Genomic DNA, 23,112 nt, shown 5'->3' with positions numbered 1-23,112 from the left:
AATAATAATAATAATAATGGCAATTTCTACTTGTTAACAAAATTAGCACACAACCAAAATGACTGTGGTGAGAAATCAACAGTTAAGAAAGCTCTGGTAGAGATGTTGATGTTTAAACAAGAAATTCGACACATTATGCTATAGATGGCTTTAACATGTCCCACGGGGTCTTAAAAAGTATTTTAAGTTGATAAGCCAATTTAGAAAAATTTAAAGTATTAAAAATTATTAAATGCTAATTTACAAGGTATTAAGGACACACAATTGATGCAGGAGCGAACCATATATGGTTAACGATGGATCAGTCTTCTATTTTTTCATGTTTAACAACAACTAATTTCTTAAGAGCGTTATCGCCACCTACTGAATTTCCCAGGTCTGCAGCTGGATATTATTACGACCTTTGACATTACGCTGCTTCGTTTACTGCACTAACCAAGCAAACGCCATTATTCATGCTGTTTTAGGTGCCCCCTGCTGGATCAGCATTGTTATTCAGTAGATGAATAGCGTTTTAGTTTAGGATTAGTTTCTTACAGTTAGTATTTAGTAAATCTACTGTACCGGTTGAAACATAAAGTGGCAATTAGATTTAAAAATATATGTAGAGTCTTAAAAATAGTCGTAAAAGGTATTGAATGTCCCTCTCTGATTTCTGTTTAAGCTAAGCAGCTCTACAGTATTATTTCGCAAAACCTCTGTTTGACGTACAGTATGGAAAGATGGGTGTGAAGGAATAAAGAAGTGTGTTTTTCTAGTATATTTTTGCATTTACACTAAACTCCTCATGTGTTCTCAGGTCACCCACTATCCGGGACATGGTGATACGTTGTGTGGCTCAGATGGTCAACTCTCAGGCTGCTAATATCCGCTCTGGCTGGAAAAACATCTTCTCTGTGTTTCATCAAGCAGCATCAGATCATGATGAGAAACATTGTGGATCTTGCGTTTCAGACCACAGGGCACATAGTTAGTAAGTACCCCACAATTTCACTTTACTTTTTTTTTTTTTACTATCTGATCCATCATTCAAGTAAACAAATTCTGATGTCCATTCTTTGTCTTCTCACAGTGAACACATTTAGCAGCATTTTGCAGCTGCCATTGACTCCTTCCAGGATGCAGTGAAGTGTTTGTCGGAGTTTGTGTGTAACGCTTGCGTTTCCTGACACCAGTATGGAAGCCATTCGGCTAATTCGCCACTGTGCTAAATATGTGTCTGAAAGGCCGCAGGTGAGTGTTAGTCTTTGGTACTCATAATAGTTAGCTATAATGTTATATCTGAATCACTCTTCTGCTTTCCAGGCCCTGAGGGAGTATACTAGTGACGACATGAACGTGGCCCCTGGTGACAGGGTTTGGGTGCGAGGCTGGTTCCCCATCCTGTTTGAGCTTTCCTGCATCATCAACCGCTGCAAACTAGATGTTCGGACCAGGTGAATCTCCATCATCACTCATACTGATGTCACTTCTGTACAAAGGTTTTTAATTTATTGGCTGTTTGGAGATCGAACATCTGTTTGTGTGTTTCAGGGGACTGACTGTCATGTTTGAGATCATGAAGAGTTACGGACACACCTTTGAGAAGCACTGGTGGCATGATCTCTTTCGCATCATCTCCGAATATTCGACAACATGAAGCTCCCCGAGCAGCAGACTGAAGTGAGTGGCATGACATGACTGACATTAGCGAAGTTTCAGACGGATTATATTTATTCATTCTAAATGCTTGTGCTTTTTTAATAACTAAAGCAGTGTTTCTAAACCACATTCCTTGAGGACAACCAACACTGCATGTCTTGGATGTCTCCTTTGTCTGTCACGCCCATTACAGGTCTTTCAGTCTCTGCTAATGAGCTGATGATCTGAATCAGGTGTGTTTGGTTAAGGATACATGGAAAATGTGCTGAGTTGGTAGTCCTCCAGGAATGTGGTTGAGAAACACTGAACTAAAGGCAAGTCTCCAATGTCAGCATAAAAAAGAAAAAGTATGGTATTGTGTACTTTTGTGGGAAAGAAGGCTTAAATTGTTAGTTTGTTGGTTAATCACAATCATATTTGCCATTTAAACATCAATTTTAGATCGATCTATTTTTGTTTACATTAAAAAAAATGCTGTTTCAGAAGAGGAGTCACAGACAATTTAGCAGTGGATTGGATATTATTCTATTAGTTATAGTGCTGTTATTTGATTAACTGTGACTAATACAAAATAAAAACGTGTGTTAACAATTTCGTGTGCTGTCTATATTTAATTAGAAATACATCCATGTATATGTATGTGTGTATAAAATGCTTATTTAGGGCGTACTCACACAATGTAACAGTTGCCTTGAACTGGGCTGAAGCCCGCTTGTCCTCCCTTCCATCTCCCCCGATGGCCCGCACTCACATACATTCAGGCCTGGGCACGCTACATCATCGATGATGCGCTGTTCAGTAAACGCTTTCGTTCAAAACAGTGAACATTTCTTTAGTTATATTGTTTTAGTCGTTAGTTATGCAGTGACACGCTGTCAAATATTTCGCCGAACAGATCAGCCACTTTTAACGCTCATAAACAACCATAAAGTCCTCGTGCTGCAGGAATTAGAAGGTTGCTAAAGGTGCAGCTGTCGTGCAGTGAAGGGTTTGCGTCTTTAATAATCGACGACTGTTTGCCTTCATTGAACAGTAAGAATCATTAATAAACACATATGAAACAGTCCCCTTAAAAGTCACGTCTTGCTTTCAGTTTCGGGCTCAGGCGCACTTTGCACTCACACTACAGTGAATCCAAGTGAACCCCGCTCTGACACACCTCTTCCAACTGGGCCTGGGCCGGCCAAGTGAACCGCGCCTGATCCCGATTTCAGAGCACTCACACTTCTCAAACGATCAGGAAATGGGCCTGTGCACGGTTCGGATAGTACGCCCTTGTATGAAATAATAATTATTATTATATATGTTAATATTTCGGTATATACATGTCTATGTGTGCAGAATTATTAGCCCCCTGTATATGCTTTTCTCCAATTTGTTAAATAAAAAGATTATTTTATTCAACACATTTCTAAACATAATAGTTTTAATAATTAATTTATAATAATTAATTTCGTTGCCATGATGACAGTACATCATGTTTTACTAGATATTTTTCAAAATACTAGTATTCAGCCGCAGTCACACTGGACTTTTCGCCCCATATACTTTCGTTTACATGCATGCGAATGCGTCAGACCGGAAACGCAAGCTCGTCCGACAACATTCGCAGTTCGCTGCCTTGCGTAATTCAAACTTGGTGAACTCTGACCTGCAAAATCATTTTTTGTCATCACTTGACTGCGTGAGACCGATCAAAAGTCAACTAGTCATTGCTAGTTTTTTAAATGTCTAATCATCTTGTTTAATCCCGCCTCTTTTCACAATGCCGTACAACAGAATTTCGCAAGCTCAAACTCTTGTGACCACGGCATAACAGTGGTTGCAATCAATGTTGCTAATAATATTGACCTTATAATGGTTGTAAAAAAAAGTAAAACTGCTTTCATTCTAGCTGAAATAGAACTAATAAGACTTTCTCCAGAAGAAAAAATATCATAAACACTGTGAAAATTTCCTTTCTGTTAAACATCATTTGGGAAATACATGAAAAAAATAAATAAATTCCCAGGAAGGCTAATATATTTGATTTTAACTGTATATTATATGAATACAAGTGTCTTATTTTTTATGCAATTTGTCAATCGTTAATCTGCTCTAATTAGTTGCACATTTTGTAAATATCTCACTTGCGTGTTAAAAAATAAGTTATTGAAAGATATTTTGTTCTTTGATAGAAAACGGAGTGGATGACGACGACATGTAACCACGCTCTCTACGCCATCTGCGACGTGTTCACGCAGTTCTACGAGCCTCTGAGTGAAGTGCTGCTGGCGGACATTTTTGCGCAGCTGCAGTGGTGCGTCAAACAAGGTGGGATTTTTGCTGATCTCTTGCTCGAATCGTGAGGGAGAGTTTAGGCATTTTAAGATCTGCACTGCTACTTGCTGCTTACTTCATTCCAGATGGACGTTTCGAACGCGACGCCTACACGTGTCACATTTGGGGAAACATATTGGCCCAGTGGGTGGCAGTGTTTAAATCAGCAGGGTGTGGTATAACAGAGAAAGTGTTTAAGAGCTCCTCCTCTGTCCTCAGATAATGAGCAGCTGGCACGCTCGGGCACGAACTGTCTGGAGAACCTGGTGATCCTGAACGGGGAGAAGTTCAGTCCGGAGGTGTGGGACGTCACCTGCTCCTGCATGCTGGACATCTTCCAGACCACCAGCCCTCATGCGTATGACCACCATCTGCTTCAATGACACTTAAACACTTTCTGTCTGGATCATGTGTTTTGATGAGATGTCAATCTGTTTAAGTAGAATAATTATTATATAGCAAAAAATATATCTACCATATTTTGCGGATGATAAAGCGCACCTGATTGCAATTTGCACTGGGTCAAAACTGCGTTTTTGAAAGGGTGCGAAAAACGAAACAAAACAGGGAACATCCTCTATGAAGCCTGTGTTAAGATTGACTTATAAGGGCTGTTCTTAAAGTATGCATAAAGCCTTATAAACAAGATTAAATAGGGCCTCATGAATAATCATAAGAATAGTAATAATATTCAACATTTTATCTACAGTACGTAAAGGAATGGTTCCCTCAGAAATGAAAAACACCCCATAGTTTACACGCCCTCAAGCCATCCTACATCCTAGGATCCTACATCCTACAAACAACATCCAAACACAGTCTGTGTAGTAAAAAAAATGTATTATTATTTTTTTTTTTAGGGGTTTTTAACCTTGATGTGATGTATGTCTATGTACTAACCACTAGGCTATAGGGTATGTGCGGAAGTACTTTTAATTTTGCAGTAACCTGGGTCAAGTGCTTCCGACGAACTGTATGCCGTTAAAAAATTGGCACGTTTAAGGTCTGTTTTCTTTAAAAATCAACTATCTTCACTGCCTGATTGATATATACGATATAAAGTGGGTCTCGGAATGTACAGGGAGCACTGCTTTAAATTAAATTTTATCGCGCCATGTCTTTAAATTATGGACATTTATTTTACCCCAATATATTTATTGAAGTTTCTGCATAAGCAGTCTATTTAGCTGATTATGTTTTAAATATATTACAACATCGATGCTTTAAAATGAACCGTATAAAATTGAAAAAAGTCACATTCACACACAACAACTGTTCAGCAGAAGTTTATCAGTATGGGAAGAAACACTAGCTGTGCATATACCCCATTCATTCCAGCATAGTTTTAAATTTTATCCAGGCTCTTCCATGTTGGATAGTTTTTTTTTTTGTTTTTTTTTTAAATGAAGCTACTGAAATGCATAAAGTTGATTATTTGAAAATGTCAAATATTTTTAGTACAAAAACACATTAATAATCCTCTAAGACACGTGTAACCCCTTGGTGGCATAAGGGTTAGGTTTACGACCAATTTATGCACTTGAGGAAGCTTAAAAGCCAACACCATTATATGGTATGGAAGAGTTAGTATAAAATGTAAAACGGTGTTCGTCTAAACTCTGACTATGTTCGTCTAAGGATTTGTCTCAATGAATTTTTGGGGAGTGAACTATTTCTTCATGATCTGAATGATGTTGTACATCTTCTGCTCATTTACTATTTAAAGTAACAGGGACAGAGTTGTCATTTAAACATATAAAAAGCTTTAGAAAATGTTCGTATTTGCATATTGGCTGTGTACAGGCCTTTTCCTGCATGGCCATATTCTGCGCTATTCCTACCCCATATCTGCTATAACACCTACATTACTATTAATAAGGAGTTTATTTATCCAAATATTCTAGTTAATAGTGAATATGTGTTCCTCGTGATTACACATAATATATATGTACAGAAAACCTATTTAAAATGCAAACCACAAATATAATTTCTATATAGGGAAGGCTTGTGGATTTAAAAGTTAGCGTAATATTTATATATATATATATATATATAAATGTAAGTAGAAGTCATAAGGTCAATCCCATTTTAACAAACACCATCTTTACAATTTTTATAACAATTGTATGTGCATCTAATTGTTACATTTAATGTGTGTGCAACTTATTTTTGTTCATATCCTGAAAATAAGCAAGGATACATTTAAATATACTGTTTTTACATGATATTATTATGTCGTTTATAAGGGATTATGCATGCATTAAAATGTATTAAAGGTCCCAATAAATTCAAATAAAACATTTTAGATGTTAGTTTCAGTCCACCTCCAAAGCAGTGCAACATTCACGTTTAGAAAATTTAAACTGATGTCAACATCCAAGGCTTGCAGTTTGTCACTTTCGCCTAAATGGATCAACGTATTTTTTTCATGTTAGCCCATACTGCAGTTTCTTTTCAAATCTTGACCAATCAAATGCTCTCTAGTATCTGACATGTCCCGCCCTCTTTTAGACGATTGTCATGTGCTTTTCATTTGATGCGATGGAGCTCAGCTGTGATAAAAACAAAAATGCGACTGGCTATTTTTAAAGGGGAGGAGCTAATCCATGTCCCACCCTCTCGTCATTTAATTTTTGTTGTGATTATGTCAAACATCGAATAGAAAATGCATTTCAAAGCACTTCACAGGACCTTTAAATGTATGCCTTATAAGGCATTATACAGTCAGGCTTTATAGATGTTACCCTGAATGTTTATAAATATTATCAGCATGTATTTAATTCCGCTTGCTAAGCAACAAATCCTTTAAATTCAATAGGAATCAACAAATAGCGAAAATAAATGTAAAATTACAAGTTTCAAGCTGTTTTGCCATATTATAATTTTTCATAATTTCTAGTTAAATAAAAGATCGTCTCCCTGTCAGATTTGCCAGCACGTATCCAAACTCTGACATTTGTTACCACGACATGACCTAGAGATATTGAAACTGGCGCATTTGAACAGACTGTTTTTTAAGCTCCTGTAGCTCTGCTTGTGAAATTCTCTCTCAGTTTGTTTCTGTCTGTGCTCTTAACAGCTTGCTGACATGGAGACCAGCTGGACAGGAAGAGGAGGTGGGAGAAGGGAAACACATGGTGAGATTGCAATAACATAAATAAATATTGCAAATGCACACACACAAATAAAAAGCCACCATCATGCAGCTCAAAGTTTTATTCTGTTATATGTTGTTGTTGTTTCTCACCTTGGCGCGCGCACACTCACAAACACCAGACTTTGCTTGATATTTATAGTAGGCATTTGCATATCAGGCTCTGATTTTCATATGCATCTGTGTGTCTGTGTGTTGTAGGATGTTGAGGTGGATTCCCAGTCACAGAGCAGCTTTGAGAGAACTCTGTCAGAGAGAGGCCACAGTCAAATGTCCACCGCCAGCGATGAAACATGGAAAGGAAAGTCCCACACCAGTATGTACTTCTTTTATGGTGATTTCAATCATGTAGAGACGTTCAGTAGGTGCTTTTTCCCCTGAAAGTGACAGTGAAGACAAAAGATGTTACAAAAGATCAAATGAATAGGCTGTACCTTTTACATTTGGTTTATGTAAGAATATTGAAAAAGGTTTTTTGATATTAAGAGATGTTTGAAACACAATTGCGTTAGAATGATTTCAGAAAAATGATGAGCTGAAAATTCTGATTTATAGTATAAACATTTTGATAACATTTTTAAAAGATAAAATTAGACAAAAGATATTTGTTTTAAATCCTATTATTATTACTGTTTTTTTTTGTATTTTAATCAAATAAATGTAGCATAAAAGATTAAAAAAAAAATTGTAATATAAAATTTGGTAATGAAAGTTTTGATCAATTTCTCAAAGAATATATATTGCATTCTAACAGGTTTTAATCATTTATATTCATTAAAGATGCTATAGAATGTAAATCTGGATATATCTAGGCATAGCTGAATAATAAAAGTTCAGTATAGGGAAATAGCATACCGTGAGACTCAAAGACCATTGTTTCCTCGTTCTTGTGTAAAGCCCACTAATGTAAAACCCTGGTGAATAACAGGCAAAAAGAAACAAAAACCATAGTGTGATGATGCTAATGGGATCATTAATATGCACTCCACAGGAGATTACAACATTGATCATTTTGTGAGACTCTTATTTTGAAAATGGGACAATTATGACATTAGTAACGTCAGGCAGCAGGCACAGAGATCGTATCACAGCCTGTTCAAAAATCTATATATAAGAAAGAAATTTATTATCAATTTATTCAGCGCACTCACAAAGAGCCATAAGACCTGTTTAACTTTTTTTATAATTGAATGTGTAAATTGTGAACATTTCTGTGTGCTTTTCTAATAAGGCAACAGACACGTGTACACTGACACATTTGACATGTTACAGTGCTGAATTAGTATTTAATGCAAGTTTATTACAAAATACAACTCTGAATACATCTGTCAGTGTCTTTTGTTGGGTAGAATTATAATAGAATTATAATTTAGCCTATATTTCATCTACAACAAAACTCTTAACCTCTTCTCCACTTCACTTGAATATTTTTTAAATACTGAACCTGCATGGCGTGGCGTGCGTGCGTAAGGGATAGAGCACAGACAGGATTCAGATGAGGAGTGTCACAGCAGAGCTCATCAATATTAATGGCCCTTCCAAATATGGTCAAAAACAAGCTTTTCATTCTAGGGGTAGTTTCTGTGGTTATCTCTTGACTTCTGGAAATTTTTTTCCACTTGCCTAAGCCACATGCCTACTATTTAGTGATCAGAAAACAATTAAAGTTTTAAAATCAGTGCACTCTATGGCACCTTTAGCACACGAGTGTGGTCACCTGACATCTTTAGGATAAGAAAAATAACACATTTAAATTCAAGTGATATTTTGTATGGCCTCCTTTTTTCACCCTAACACATTAGTTGAGATGTACTCGTTTGTTCACCATGATCTTAAATTAATAAGGTAAAGTAGTTCTAGTTTTTCCATAAATCAGATTTTCACAAATATCTTATTGTATAGGTACAGTTGAAATCAGAATTATTAGCCCCCCATTAATTTTTTTCTTTTCTTTTTTACATATTTCCCAAATAATGTTTAACAGAGCAAGAAATTTTTACAGTATGTCTGATAATATTGTTTCTTCTGGAGAAAGTCGTATTTGTTTTATTTTGGCTAGAATAAAAGCAGTTTTTAATTGTTTACAAATCATTTTAAGGTCAAAATTATTACCCCTTTAAGCTATATTTTTTTTCATAGACTAGAGAACAAACCATTGTTATACAATAACTTGCCTAATTACCCTATCCTGCCTAGTTAACTTAATTAACCTAGTTTAAGCCTTTAAATGTACCTTTAAGCTGTATAGAAGTGTCTTGAAAAATATCTAGTCAAATATTATTTACTGTCATCATGACAAAGATAAAAATAAATGAGTTATTAGAGATTATGATTTAAATTAGTTATTAGAGTTATTAAAGAGCCCATATTATGGGTTTTTGAAAATGCCCTTCCATGTAGTGAAGTGAAATATCCAGCTAAGGCTTAAATCTGTAAGTGTACAGTGTTTAAAATTATTGATTCATCTATAAAAGAGTCGACTCATAGTGCTTCAAACGAGTCGTCTTGATAACGAGTCATTAGGTGTTTCGCGATGACGCAGCCACGAAACACAAGCCTCGCCAGTAGTTACGAGAGAGAGAGAGAGAGAGAGAGAGAGAGAGAGAGCGAGAGAGCGAGAGCGCAGGTCGAGTGCGTGACGCCTAGGAGACCGGAGACTCGCGTCACTCTCCCTAGTTCTTCTGAGGAGCGTTGTGTGTGTGAGAGAGAGAGAATAAGAGCAGGTAAAGTGGCTAGGAGACTCGCGTCGATCTCCCCAGTTCTTCTGAGGAGGTGTGTGAGTGAGTGAGTGAAAAGCCTTACACTATGAAGCGTGTGTGCACTGTGACTACTTTTATATAGTTGATTACCAGCTGGGCATTTCACTCTGTCTCGTGCTGAAGCCTGTCACTGTCGACCAATCGCAGCAGGCTGTCATCGGTCCAATCAGCGCAGATTAGCTTCGCGCTGAGGAGGGGGTTGGGAACAAATGAATCGCTGAACGATTCATATGGGAGTCGCTGGGATAATTAGGTAAAAATAAATGCTGATTATAAGACCATTAAAGTGTTTTTTGACCTTGCATGCATATTAGACTGTTGTTGGAGACCCTTACAACCTAAATATGACCCTATTTCATGTATAATATGGGCTCTTTAAAACTATTATGTTTAGAAATGTGTATCTTCTCTCCATTAAACAGAAATTGGGGGGAAAAAATAAACAGGGAGGCTAATAATTCAGGGGGTTTAATAATTCTGACTTCAACTGTAAATGTTAATTTAAAAAAGAAATTATTGTTTTTCTGACAAATCTGTCAGGGGGTTCTTGTTATAATGCCGGACACTGTATATTTGCGTAAAGAAAAAGAAGCCTTCATTTCTCCACAACAATAATTCTTTTTTAAAAGGTTATTTGTTGTACCAATATGACAGAAAAAAAACTTGCACAGAGAAACACCCTTATGACTTCACTGGTGTCCCAGTTTTCAGCTGAAAGCTTTACCACACACCTCCCCTACATGAGGTATAAAGAAGTCTGAAAATCTGCCCAAACCACATAATCTATTAGAGTTTCCACTAACAGCCACATTTGTCTTTGAACTGTATGACATCTTCCTCTTTTTACATCGTCATGAAACTAAAATCACATTTAAATAACAGACATTTGAAACTGCTAATAAAACTTGGAAGAAATAAAAAAACATATGTCTGGATTTAGTTTATTAGTAGTTTATTGAAATGTAGAAAGTTGGCATTGTAAACTAAATGAAGATTGGTCAGAATGCTGCTTTGCGGTTTGTTCAGAGCATGTTACATTTTCATGCCCCTAAACATGATGCTGAAAAACTACAATTGGCCGATGAAATCAGCAATAGAATTCAGCTTCCTTTACGTTTGGCTTTGTGAGAAATTTGTTTACGTGTTTGTGTGTCTGAAGTTTTCTTATGCTTCTGTGACTTTTAACAAGTTACTTTTTCAAATGTTCTGATTTAGGGGTTTCGGACCACAGGCTGTTTGCAGGGCTGCTTATAAAGTGCGTCGTACAGCTGGAGTTGATTCAGACAATAGACAACATTGTATTCTACCCTGCTACCAGCAAGAGAGAAGATGCTGAGAACATGGCCGCCGCTCAGGTGAGTTCACTTCAGAAAGTAAACTCTATTTTACGCTCTGCTTCATAAGTTACAATTGATAATTGATGTTGATGTTGAAAATACAACTAATAAGCAGCACAGACAAAGGGCCCTCATGATGTTGACAAAATAAAGAGTGCTGCTTAAACCATTACTGTGTTTTGGAGAAATATGACAACCAATTGCTTGGTTATGCCCAAAGTATGCTTGGATTTGTAGTGTACACTATAGATTGTTTTTATTACAGTTTTGTGCGAAATATTTAATATCCTTATTAAAACGACTGCAAAAAAACGAAACTTTTTTTTGCCTCTAATACAAGTTAAACCTTGCCTTGACTTTTGGATTATGTATATTGCAGCCTTATTTTTAATTAAAGGAAACCAAGATTATGATATAGAAGTGTAATGGCAAGAAAGGCTTTGATCATGTGACCTCTGCATTCACCAGATGACCTGTAGATGCAATTTAAAAATAATTATCGTCCAAATAGCCTAAAACCCACCTTATGTGAGCGTCAAACCGGTTTAGCAGATAAGATTTAGTGAATTTGAAGGGTAATGGAAACAGCTTCTGAAGCACACGGCACAAATTTAATCATCAGAACCAGAGGCAGTTCTAGGATTTCATCTTTAAGGGGGCTTCCAGCACTCGCTAATATTGCTGATAATGCTAAATGTATAACTGTAACATTATAAACATTATATTTATATAAGGTTCTGACTATTTTATTTGCTTAAATCTATTTTTAAGATGGTATTTTTTAAAATATAAAATATGAAAAAATTATATTATTTAAATGTTATATTTTAGTATTTAATGTTTAATTAATGATTCAATAACTCATTCATAGACTTGATGTTTATTTAGTTAGAATCATTATTGAAGTATTGTTTAGTGACACATTTTTATGGTTGGTTTTTGCCACTTATTGTCGTAATGTAACTAAATTGCCACCACATCCAGATTTGGGGGTGAAAATTGGTTTAAATATTTTCTAATCGAGATTTTTGCTTATAAATGTTAATTTTTTTACAACAAAAAAAAATTTTTTTTAAATAAAATTTGACATTTCCTTGCAATTTTTTGCTCTTCGTGCATGAAGTTTGTCCACAATGCATCAACACGAGAAACAACACTACCCTAACTACAATACAATAACAAATTGCTAAAGATGGCAAAAACAATAGACGCCGTTGTCTATTGTGCATGTGTAAGGGAATTAATAGATACCTGCAACTTATTACCTACAAATTAATATGATTACAAAGACTCATAAGTAGGCCCACATTGAATCTGCACATGCAGAAATCCTCAGATTTCCACAGATGTTTAGCCCATCATTGAGTCTATGTATTTACTTGTGTAAATGTGTGTTAATTTAGATTTATTCAGTTTTTAAATTCATTTCACAAATATTGTTGTGATTAGTAATGGTAATATTAAAATATTTTTTATATATAGTTTGAAACGTAATATTTTCTGTCTTTTAATAGATATATTATATGAGAGACTTTGAGAGACTGCATTGTAAACATTAAATAAAAGTTAAACATGTATTTTTTATTTCATATATCAAGTTTTTAGTTATGAAACTCCTAAAATCATTCCGCATAAATCTGCAGTTTTTCATAAAATTCTCAGCAGAAACAGCTAAAAAATGTCCACAGATTCGGTCTTTCCCTACTCAAGTCAAAGTGGAAAAGGATTAATTGTTCTAGTGTACACATGTCCAGCAGCACCTTTGTCCATGCACACTATCAAGTAGACTTTACTTCGAAAGGATGTGCTTTTGACTGTTAGACAAAATAAGCATACTTCGAGTTTCATGGCATGCTAACAGTTTAAGTGGCTTTTGTTTCCTCTCTGCATGTTTGCCAACAGCGAGATGCACTTGAGCAGGCAGAAGAGGGAGAGGCGGAGGTGGATCAGGGCATGTACAGACACCTGTCGTCCCAGCACCTCTTCAAACTGCTCGACTGCCTCCTCGAGTCCCACAGGTTCGCCAAGGACTTCAACTCCAACAATGAGCAGCGCACGGCCCTCTGGAGAGCAGGTCTGCGCTCTTTTATTTCCTCATCTGGCTTGTGGTAATGCTGTCATTTATGAGACTGTGTTTTTTTTATTGTGCGTGTCTTTTATTAATCTGGCGTGCAGGCTTTAAGGGGAAGTCAAAACCGAATCTTCTGAAGCAGGAGACCAGCAGTCTGGCCTGCAGTCTGAGGATCCTCTTTCGCATGTACTCCGACACGCAGCTGCGAGACTCCTGGCCAGACATCCAGACACGTCTGCTGCAGTGAGTGCAGCGTCAGCCTCATTCATTAATCACGCCTGCTCTACAAGCTCAGCACAAACACCACTGCTTTTATACAACAGATTTTTCAGATGCTGCTATTATTTGGACTGAAGGGTGTAAAAATGGTGTTTTTGTTTAATGGAATGAAATTAGTAAGGTATTTAAATGGAGATGAGGAAAAACAAAAGCAAGAATGAGGATTATGAAGATAACGAAAACACTTCTCATGAAGGGACTGTCATGGTGCCTATATATAATCATTAAGTGAAATATGTTATGCATCCTTATGACATTAGGTGCCATTAAATGTCATTAGCTCATTGATGTCATTTTAAATGCAAAGATATCATTGTTGAGATGTCTGCATCCTGACAACTTGACGTTAACATGACAACATAACGTGTGATATAATGTCATGAGGCCATTCTAATTGTCATGAATTTTTCAGTGGAACAAAATGAGCATTTCATTAACATTTGACATCAGTAAAATTGTCAATACTCTGTCAAATAATTTTCTAACAGCGGGATTAATATTTAATTACATTTTAATGATCATTTCAATGTGTACCACTGTAATTGAGGTTAAAAAAAAAATTGATACTATTGTAAAGGCATTATGACAGTCATGTTTATGACAGATTTATGATTTAAAGTTATTATGTCTTGATAATGTCAAGTTTCATGACAAATACAATAGCTGCGTCCCAAATCGCATACTTATGTACTGTTCTACGCCATTTTGTAGTATAAATAGTGTAAGTAGTGCGTTCACACTGAAAACTCTAAAAATAATAAGTGCACTCATTCAATCGGTAAAATTAAGTGTGTAATGATGGACACTTCACGCACTGCAGGTTTGCTCATGTAGCAGAAGGGGCGGAGCTATCGGGCGCACATGTTGGATTACTTTATTTATTTTGTATGGTGAAAGCAAAATTCTCCTTCGAGAGTGATTATAGCGCCTCCCGATGGTGAATGCGGTTATACTCATGACAGGTATTATTTGATAGTTTGGTCATTTATTTCACTGATTTAGTAACCGTCAAACGTCATCAGGGAAACGCTTTGAATTTCCGCTTAGTAAAAAACATTAGTGCTCCATTTGGGACTAAACTACATACATATACTGTGCTTTTGAGTGTGTAAGTGCGTAAGTACATAGTGCATAGTGTGGCATTTGAGACGCAGCTACATTATAATTATTTAGTTAAGTCAAGTTGTCATAACAAATACATCTTTAACAATAGCTACGTTTCCATCCACCTAATTTTATGCGCATTTTGGATATGCATATAAAAAAAATCAGTTGATGGGAATGCCAAGATGCGCATACATTTTGAAAATTCGCATTAAAAAACATGTGCAAACCTGGCGTAGGATCAACTTTTTATTCTTAAGAAAAGATGCGCATAAACTACAATGGAAACACTTTTACCGAACAAATTCCAGTATGTGCATTAAAAAAAGTCATGTTTTTTGTTATAGCCTACTCATGTAATGATAAAAATGTGTGTGAATGGACAAACCAGCAGGCTGAAGGCATTGTAAAACATCTTAAATGTTGTTTTGGTCATTCTAAAACACCTTAACTGTTTCGGTATTAGTGTTATTATATTATTAATTACCTCCAGAACTGTCAAGAGCATGTGTGCTCCACGTCTCATGCCTTCAAACGCCACCACAAGTTGATTGTGTGTCGGGATTGGTCTTCTGAGGCTAAAGAAAAGAGTCAGGCAGCTTCTCCTACCACAGCAATGTCTGTTTTTAGTTTTGATATTTGGCGCCAGTTATTCAGGAAGTGATGATTTTGTTCTCTTTGACTCATTGGAGGGAAACGCTGCTTTATTCGCATGTCTTTTATGTGATATCCCTCTTTTGCACATAAAATTAATTCGCGTCTTTGGATGGAAAGATAGCTAATCTCACTTTTGCATTTACAATTACATTACTTGATGAATGATACCTGTCATAAGCATGCATAAAATATCATTCATATTAATGAAATGTCAAGTAAAGTGTCAACAAGTAACAATAACTGCAGATAACGAAAAAATAAGAGACTAGTTTTTATTTGTAATAGGTATGAGAAACATATTAATTTTTGTTTTATTCTGTAAAGATCTGATAACATTTAATCCAAATTTCAAATAGAAATAACGTTATTTAGAGCTTTTTTGCTGATAATTCATTTGGAAATCAGGATTATTCCTCCAAATTTTGATTTCTTATCTCGTCTGAAGTAGACACGTGGGTATTTTGTAGTCTAAAAATGAAATAAACATGTTTAAAAGATAACATACTATTTTGACCCATTTTTGACCAGTTATTTTAAACATTTTTATTTTAAAGTTTAATTTAAAAAAGTCACAAGTAGTTTACAGAAAAAAAATAAACCTATCATTCGTAAATCTATAGAAACCAGGATCCTGGATCAGGGTGGGGCCAAGCTGGAGCGCTCACTCTGGTCCCCCCCGGCTCTTCAATGCTTGGGGAAATTCTAAATTAAACCAAAACAAACGATTACGATTGGCTTAAGATTGGCGATGAAAATTTGATGAATGCAACCAGCAGAACCTGGAAATAAAAAAAAAACTAGGAATCTTCGAGCAGTCTCCTAAACTTTTCCATAGCAAAAAATTACCCTCATAACGCTATTAATTATGTCAAGCTGTAGTTTGTCATTTCTCAAACTCTCAAAAGCTTTATGATTGTCTATAAATGTTTTTATTGTTCATCGGCTGACAAAAATAGTTCTTAAATGATGACATCAAATATTTGTCCGTTTTTAGTTCTAATTACGTCTCCGTCACTATGAACATTATTTGTTAAATATAGCTGTTATGCTCATGACTGTAATATGAACTAATTAGATGACTCTCACAGAAACATTATTAACTGTTTTATGTAAACAATGAGGAATGAGTCACCCAATCAAGCTCTCAGATTGACATGTGCAGTGCTGTTTTGTTTTGTGACTAACTGTTTGTGTGTGTGTTTGTTTTAGTGTGTGCAGTGAAGCCCTGGCGTACTTTATCAGTCTGACCTCAGAGAGTCATCGCGAAGCGTGGACAAGTCTCCTGCTGCTGCTGCTCACCCGCACACTCCGACTACCTGATGATAAAGTAAATAACACACAGACGTCAACACACCCTCACACTCAACCACAAACACTCAACCTTTTGGCCTCGGCTGACAATGGAGATTTATTACTAACCATGACGTGACATTTCTTTATGTATGTCCAATAATAATTCTTCCATTTACACTTAAATTTGCATTTAATCACTCGGCAGGACACCTTTATTCTAAGTGACTCGCAAATGAAGACAATAAAATTAAACAAGGCAACGAAAGAACTGCAGTATGTAAATTATATGGTGATTGCCAGTTAAGTTCTCAGGGGCCATTTACACTAGTGCCTTTTTTGTTTTAAAAGTTTCGTTATGGTTTTGCCTCGCATACACACTACCCTGGAGATTGTTTTTCTGAAACACTGTAAAAATGCTAGTCTGGGCGAGGAGCTGTTTTCAAATCGAAACTCACTAGTGTAAACACAGCCTCAGTTTCTCTGAATTTATAATTTACAGTCATTTGTTTTAGTAAAACCTTTTTTTTGCTTTATTTTGTAAAGTACTGATTACATTTCTTTCACAGTTAAAATAAAAATGTTGTCATTTAGAGCATTTTTTAAGAAAATATGAAATTTAAATATGAAATATGATAATAAAAATGTAATGACATTCCTCCAGATATAGATTACTTACCTCTTTTGTCGTTAAACCATTAGTATTTGTTGTCTAAAAATAAATATAAACATGGCATAAATGAATATATAACTTAATAGCCAGTGTGGCTAGTAGTTTTTCAACATTACTAGCCACCCAACGTTTTCACTAGCCACAATTTTGTAAATATATATTTATATGTATACATTTGACTTGGCATATACATATCCACTTGAGACCTCATTTATTTCACTTTTCGTGTGTTGTATATGAACTTGCTCAATGAGCGTGAGCCAATGTGCCAGAACTAAGCATTTAGTTCCTATTTCACAGGACTTTTCAGGTCCTCAACACTAAGGATTTACCAATTTTTTTCGTTAGCCACACCAAAAATAAACAAATAAATAAATAAATAATTTCTTTGCCACAAAATTTTCAAAACAAGCAAAATATAACTGTATACATATACTTTTTATTCAACGAAACCTTTCTTTAAAAAAAAAAAATCGATTGACATTTTAAATAGAGTTATTCTCACGTATGCACAGTAGTCTGTCCTGGCTAAAAGTCCTAGATTACCAGATCACTATACATAAATAAAATATACTATTTATATATATAAATAATATTGTATATGTATGTATATATAAAATTATTTATATATAATACACATAAAAGTAGACAAAATATAGGATGTGTTGTTGGCATTAAAAAGACTGTTTATACAGTTGAAAATAAATAAACAGTAGAAATAAAACAAAGTGTGGACGTGAAGGCAGTTTTGACCAAGATGAATTTTTAGAGTCGACGCGGTGGCGCAGTAGGTAGTGCTGTCACCTCACAGCAAGAGGGTCGCTGGTTCGAGCCTCGGCTGGGTCAGTTGGCGTTTCTGTTTGGAGTTTGCATGTTCTCCCTGCATTCACGTGGGTTTCCTCCGGATGCTCTGGTTTCCCCCACAGTCCAAAGACATGCGGTACAGGTGAATTGTGAAGGTTAAATTGTCCGTAGTGTATGAGTGTGAATGAGTGTGTATGGATGTTTCCCAGTGATGGGTTGTAGTTGGAAGGGCATCCACTGCGTAAAACATGTGTTGGATAAGTTGGTGGTTCATTCCGCTGTGGCGACCCCGGATAAACAAAGGGACTAAGACGAAAATAAAATAAATGAATGAATCTTTAGATGATTCCTGAGGACTCAACTGACAACAGAAACAATCAAAATCAACAAAATGGCAATAATATGCAAGTTGTAGAATAGAATATGTAAGTGAATAGAAAAGAATAGAGAGTTGATGTGTGCTGATGGAAAAAATGCATCTTGAGACACTTCTTAAAAAATGGTTGAATACTTTTATTTTTATATTTAAAAAGAATAACATCAGCTGTTTTCCATCAGAACCTGTCACAATGTTTGTTCTAGCAGCATCTCGTGCGATAAGTCTGTCTTTGTTCATTTTTATCAGTCACAAAAATGTGAAGATTATTTAGTATTTTCATTTCAGTGGTTAAATAAGAGGATTATTCAACGTGTGTCACCACATTAGAGTTAAAAAATGTATGATGTAAATTTTCCACTAGGATAAAAATCGTAAGCAAGTCTCTCAATTCACAATCTCTCAATCCATCTTGAGATCCAGGATTAAAAGGTTAAAGAAAGTACACATTTTACCTTTCATGTTGAGTCAGGCATTAAGCTGACATCCGGTTGGAAATGACTTTATATTGTAAATTATTGACGGATCACTAAGAGTAAGAAAAACAGACTGTTCAAAAATCAAAATAATAATGGCCTTATTAACCTTTCAGGTGGGTCTGATGAGTTAGTCCATGAGTGTTATTTCCTGAAGGAGAACGCCTGCTTTGGAAATCTCTTATCCTTTTGGTGTCCGAGTGTACGCTTTCGTTACAGGAAGAAACCCAGTGAATTGTTAGCTTGTTAGTGTGATGACCTTTATATGTAAGAGCAAACAGAGCTCCAGCAGCCCCGGGGACCTTCCTTGTCCAGAACTAAAGTATAATTTCCATTCATCACTTCTCTGATAGCATCAGGCCTTCCCAATGGCGTAACGTTCCAGAAAAACACTCAACTAAAGGCTGGATGAAAAGGCTTGGATAAATGTGTCCTTTTTTTAAAGTGTTAATGAAAGAATTATTAATTAAGTCATAGAAATTAAGCATTACATTAGTTATTACATTTAAAAACTTAAATTAAATATGGAATGATTCTAAAATGTTATATCAAATAAAATGTTAAATATGAAATTGAAAATTTCGGCCACTTAATCGGCCACTTTATTAGGTACACCTGTCCAATTGCTCATTCACAAACATTTCTAATCAGCCAATCACATGGCAGCAACTCAATGCATTTAGGCATGTAGACATAGTCAAGACGATCTGCAGTTCAGACTGAGCATCAGAATGGGGAAGAAAGGTGATTTAAGTGATTTTGAAAGTGACATGGTTGTTGGTGACAGACTGGCTGGTCTAAGTATTTCAGAAACTGCTGATCCACTGGGATTTTCACGCACAACCATCTCTAAGGGTCTACAGTGAATGGTCAGAAAAAGAGAAAATATCCAGTGAGTGGCAGTTCTGTGGGTGCAAATGCCTTGTTGATGCCACAGTTTAGAGGAAAAGCCCGACTGGTAAGAGCTGATAGAAAGGCAACAGTAACTCAAATAACTACTCGTTACACCCGAGGTATACAGAAGAGCATCTCTGAATGCACAACACTTTGAACCTTGTGGCGAATGGGCTACAGCAGCAGAAGACCACATCAGGTGCCACTCCTGTCAGCTAAGAACAGGAAACTGAGGCTACAATTGGCACAGGCTCACCAAAACTGGACAATAGAAGATTGGAAAAAAGTTGCCTTGTCTGAGGAGTCTTGATTTCTGCTGCAATATTCAGATGGTTGAAAGCATGGATCCATCCTGCCTTCTATCAATGGTTCATGCTGGTGGTGGTGTAATGGTGTGGATATTTTCTTGGCACACTTTGGGCTCATTAGTACCAATAGAGCATCGTGACCCCACAGCCCACCTGAGTAATGTTGCTGACCATGTCCATCTCTTTATGACCACAGTGTACCCATCTTCTGATGGCTACTTCCAGCAGGATAACGCACTGTGTCATAAAGTGCGAATCATCTCTGACTGGTTTTTTGAACATGACAATTAGTTCACTGTACTCAAATGGCCTCCACAGTCACCAGATCCTAATCCAGTAGAGCACCTTTGGGAGGTTTGCATCATGGATGTGAAGCCGATCATGTCAATATGGAGCAAAATCTCTGAGGAATATTTCCAGTGCCTTGTTGAACTTATGCTATAAAGGATTTAAGGAAGTTCTGAAGGCAAAAGTGGTCCAACCAGGTCCTAGTAAGGTGTACCTAATAAAGTGGCCGGTGAATGTATATGAAAATATAACAAATACATTTAAAATATGAAAATTAAATGACCTTTAAATAAATACAAATAATATAAAATATGACAAAATAAAAATATTAATCGTAATATAAAATATTTAAATTAAAAATGAAATTACATAAATATTTAAAAATGAACACAAAACTTTATAAAATATAAACATTTATTACATGAAAAATAAATTAAACAACAATATAAAATAACAAAATACATTATTAAAAAAATAGATTTAATAAAATATGAATTTAATCTAACCGTGTCCTTTCTCCCCAGTTCAAGCCTCATGCCTCCTGCTACTACCACCATCTGTGTGAGATGATGCAGTTCGACCTCATTCCGGAGCTCCGCGCTGTTTTGCGGCGATTTTTCCTCCGCATCGGTTCCGTCTTCCACATCGCTGCTCCCGAACTGGGCCAAGCACAGCCTTCATCATCATCATCATCATCATCATAAAGCGGAAGAGAACGGAAATGAACTGGGAAGAAAGCAAGACTGCAGCATGGATGGACACAGAACGACTGTCCTGAACGCTTTCTCCGAACGCCAGCTGTGATGAGAGAACAGCACTGTGACGCTTCTGCTCCGTCATCCACACACGAGTCACGTGCGCTTCTTTTTAGGTTTGACTTCCTTCAGGATTGCTGCCACCGTAATTTATTACCAGTACTGCTGTGTATCTGATTTCTGATCGTCTGCTGATTTCATCTTTGTGTTCTGATCTGTTCATTGTTTGACTGTTTTTCTCAAAGAAACAAACATGCAGAGACGAGATCAACCTCTGAGACACCCAGTGAGCAATGGCCGTTTACGTTTACTGATTGAATGATCATCTCAGATTAATTTAAAGCCGTTAAAATGATTTTAGTTTGTGGGGAAAGACTTTGATTTGGAGTCACAGTAAAACACACGTTATCATAAGAATGCAACAGTTCCTTTCAAAGCATCTGGTGTTGATCCACACATATACACACACACACTACCATTCCACACATCATGCCTTTCATCAGATTTAGGACTGTGATTTCAAGGGTTTGTTCATTGTTTTCATATTTATCAAAATCTTAAGACATCTAATGAATATTATTTAATTTTACTGCACTAAAGTTTGCTTTAATAATAGATTTTTTTTTAATTGTTCATTTTTTGCAAGTGCTGCTTGCTCTTGATTCAGAGTCTGACTGAATTGACAAGTCTACGCAATGGGGAGTCATTAGAAAAGAAACGAGAAACCCAGGACTACGGATGTACTGTATTAACCAGGTATATCTTCACCAAACCCCAACAGCATATGGCTTACTAGTGTGTTACCAGTGTATATCCAAACCCCGGTTCATTTCCACAAAGGATGTATTTCATTCTTGAAGTGCATTTAAATATTTTCAGAAAAGCATTCCTTCCCTCGCAACTATGGATGTCTACTTTGCCTCCCTGAGATTGGGAAATATAAATATATATAGTATATGAAGAGATACAATGTGTAAAGTTTTCATGTAAAATATACAGATAACGTTCAACTCTATACATATTGTGATGTAATCTTACAGGCATTTGGTGAAGTAATCAATAAAGTTTGAATTCTGAACCATTGAATTTTAGCCTGGATTTGTTCTGTGTTGAAGCTAGCTCTGTGAAGGATCTAGAAAGAAGATATGAGGCATCTTCTTTTTGGTGTCTATCAAGTGTTTTATATACATAACGAACACTCTTCAAAATAAAGGTGCCAGGAGGAACTGAAAAGCTTTTTCACAATGATGAATGTAGTTTAAGGAAACATTTCAGAATCTAAAAACTTGTGCAATGGTGGATTTTACAGGTTCTTCATGTAACCAGCGATGGCAAATATATTTTAAGAGGGAAGTGTTTTCAAAATATGGGTGAAATAATTAAAATTGTGTTGTCTGAAATGTTCTTCTAAATTGAGACTTCTGCGACTCCTGTGTGCAGGTTTGGTCATTTACAATACAACAGGATATTTGTTTATAAAGGACATTAAAAAACACTAAAGTGTGTACGTAGGAGTACTAAAGACGAAAAGAAAGCAGAATATAAACATTTAACAAATAAAAGCAATCGAACGGTGATCATGGAGTATTAAAAGCGAAAAAAAAATAAATAGGTCTTTAAAACGGTCTTCAACACTGAAGTGGAGGAGGAAAGTCTCATTTCAGGACCAGCAACTGCAAATTCTCCATGGCCTCACTTCATGTTTCTGTTGAGTAGGTTATTTTTTTATTGCCTTTAAAGTGAAATGACTGAACATAAACATTGGAGGCTAAGAAAAATGTTCATTTGAGAAGAAAATTTCAGACAGCACTAAGAGGTCTTTGCATCTAAACTCTTCAAATATTCTTTGATTTTTGAAACTCCCTTGTGTCTAACGGTTCAAGACACTCTTGAGTACTTTTTTTGAAGTTTTAACAGGTTTGTGTGT

At 36.0% G+C, this 23,112-nt stretch overlaps 1 protein-coding gene across 1 annotated transcript in view; it reads left to right on the top strand.

Annotated features, from left to right (window-relative positions):
- The window catches only part of LOC130217247 (brefeldin A-inhibited guanine nucleotide-exchange protein 2-like), a 62,940-nt gene extending 41,039 nt beyond the window's left edge, over nucleotides 1-21,901 (top strand). The window contains 17 exon segments of the mRNA XM_056449317.1: nucleotides 800-929; nucleotides 931-973; nucleotides 1,073-1,081; nucleotides 1,084-1,157; nucleotides 1,159-1,233; nucleotides 1,306-1,436; nucleotides 1,534-1,616; nucleotides 1,619-1,662; nucleotides 3,819-3,954; nucleotides 4,180-4,318; nucleotides 7,040-7,097; nucleotides 7,316-7,430; nucleotides 11,089-11,228; nucleotides 13,113-13,284; nucleotides 13,386-13,524; nucleotides 16,531-16,648; nucleotides 20,955-21,901. Coding sequence (XP_056305292.1) covers nucleotides 800-929; nucleotides 931-973; nucleotides 1,073-1,081; nucleotides 1,084-1,157; nucleotides 1,159-1,233; nucleotides 1,306-1,436; nucleotides 1,534-1,616; nucleotides 1,619-1,662; nucleotides 3,819-3,954; nucleotides 4,180-4,318; nucleotides 7,040-7,097; nucleotides 7,316-7,430; nucleotides 11,089-11,228; nucleotides 13,113-13,284; nucleotides 13,386-13,524; nucleotides 16,531-16,648; nucleotides 20,955-21,134 — 1,786 coding nt within the window. The 3' untranslated portion in view covers nucleotides 21,135-21,901.
- The last annotated feature ends 1,211 nt before the right edge of the window (nucleotides 21,902-23,112 follow it).

This window comes from Danio aesculapii, chromosome 23 (assembly GCF_903798145.1).
Source record: "Danio aesculapii chromosome 23, fDanAes4.1, whole genome shotgun sequence".
Classification (NCBI taxonomy): Eukaryota; Metazoa; Chordata; class Actinopteri; order Cypriniformes; family Danionidae; genus Danio; species Danio aesculapii.
Note: the sequence above shows the minus strand (reverse complement) of the source record. Positions and strands in the feature narration are given on the sequence as shown.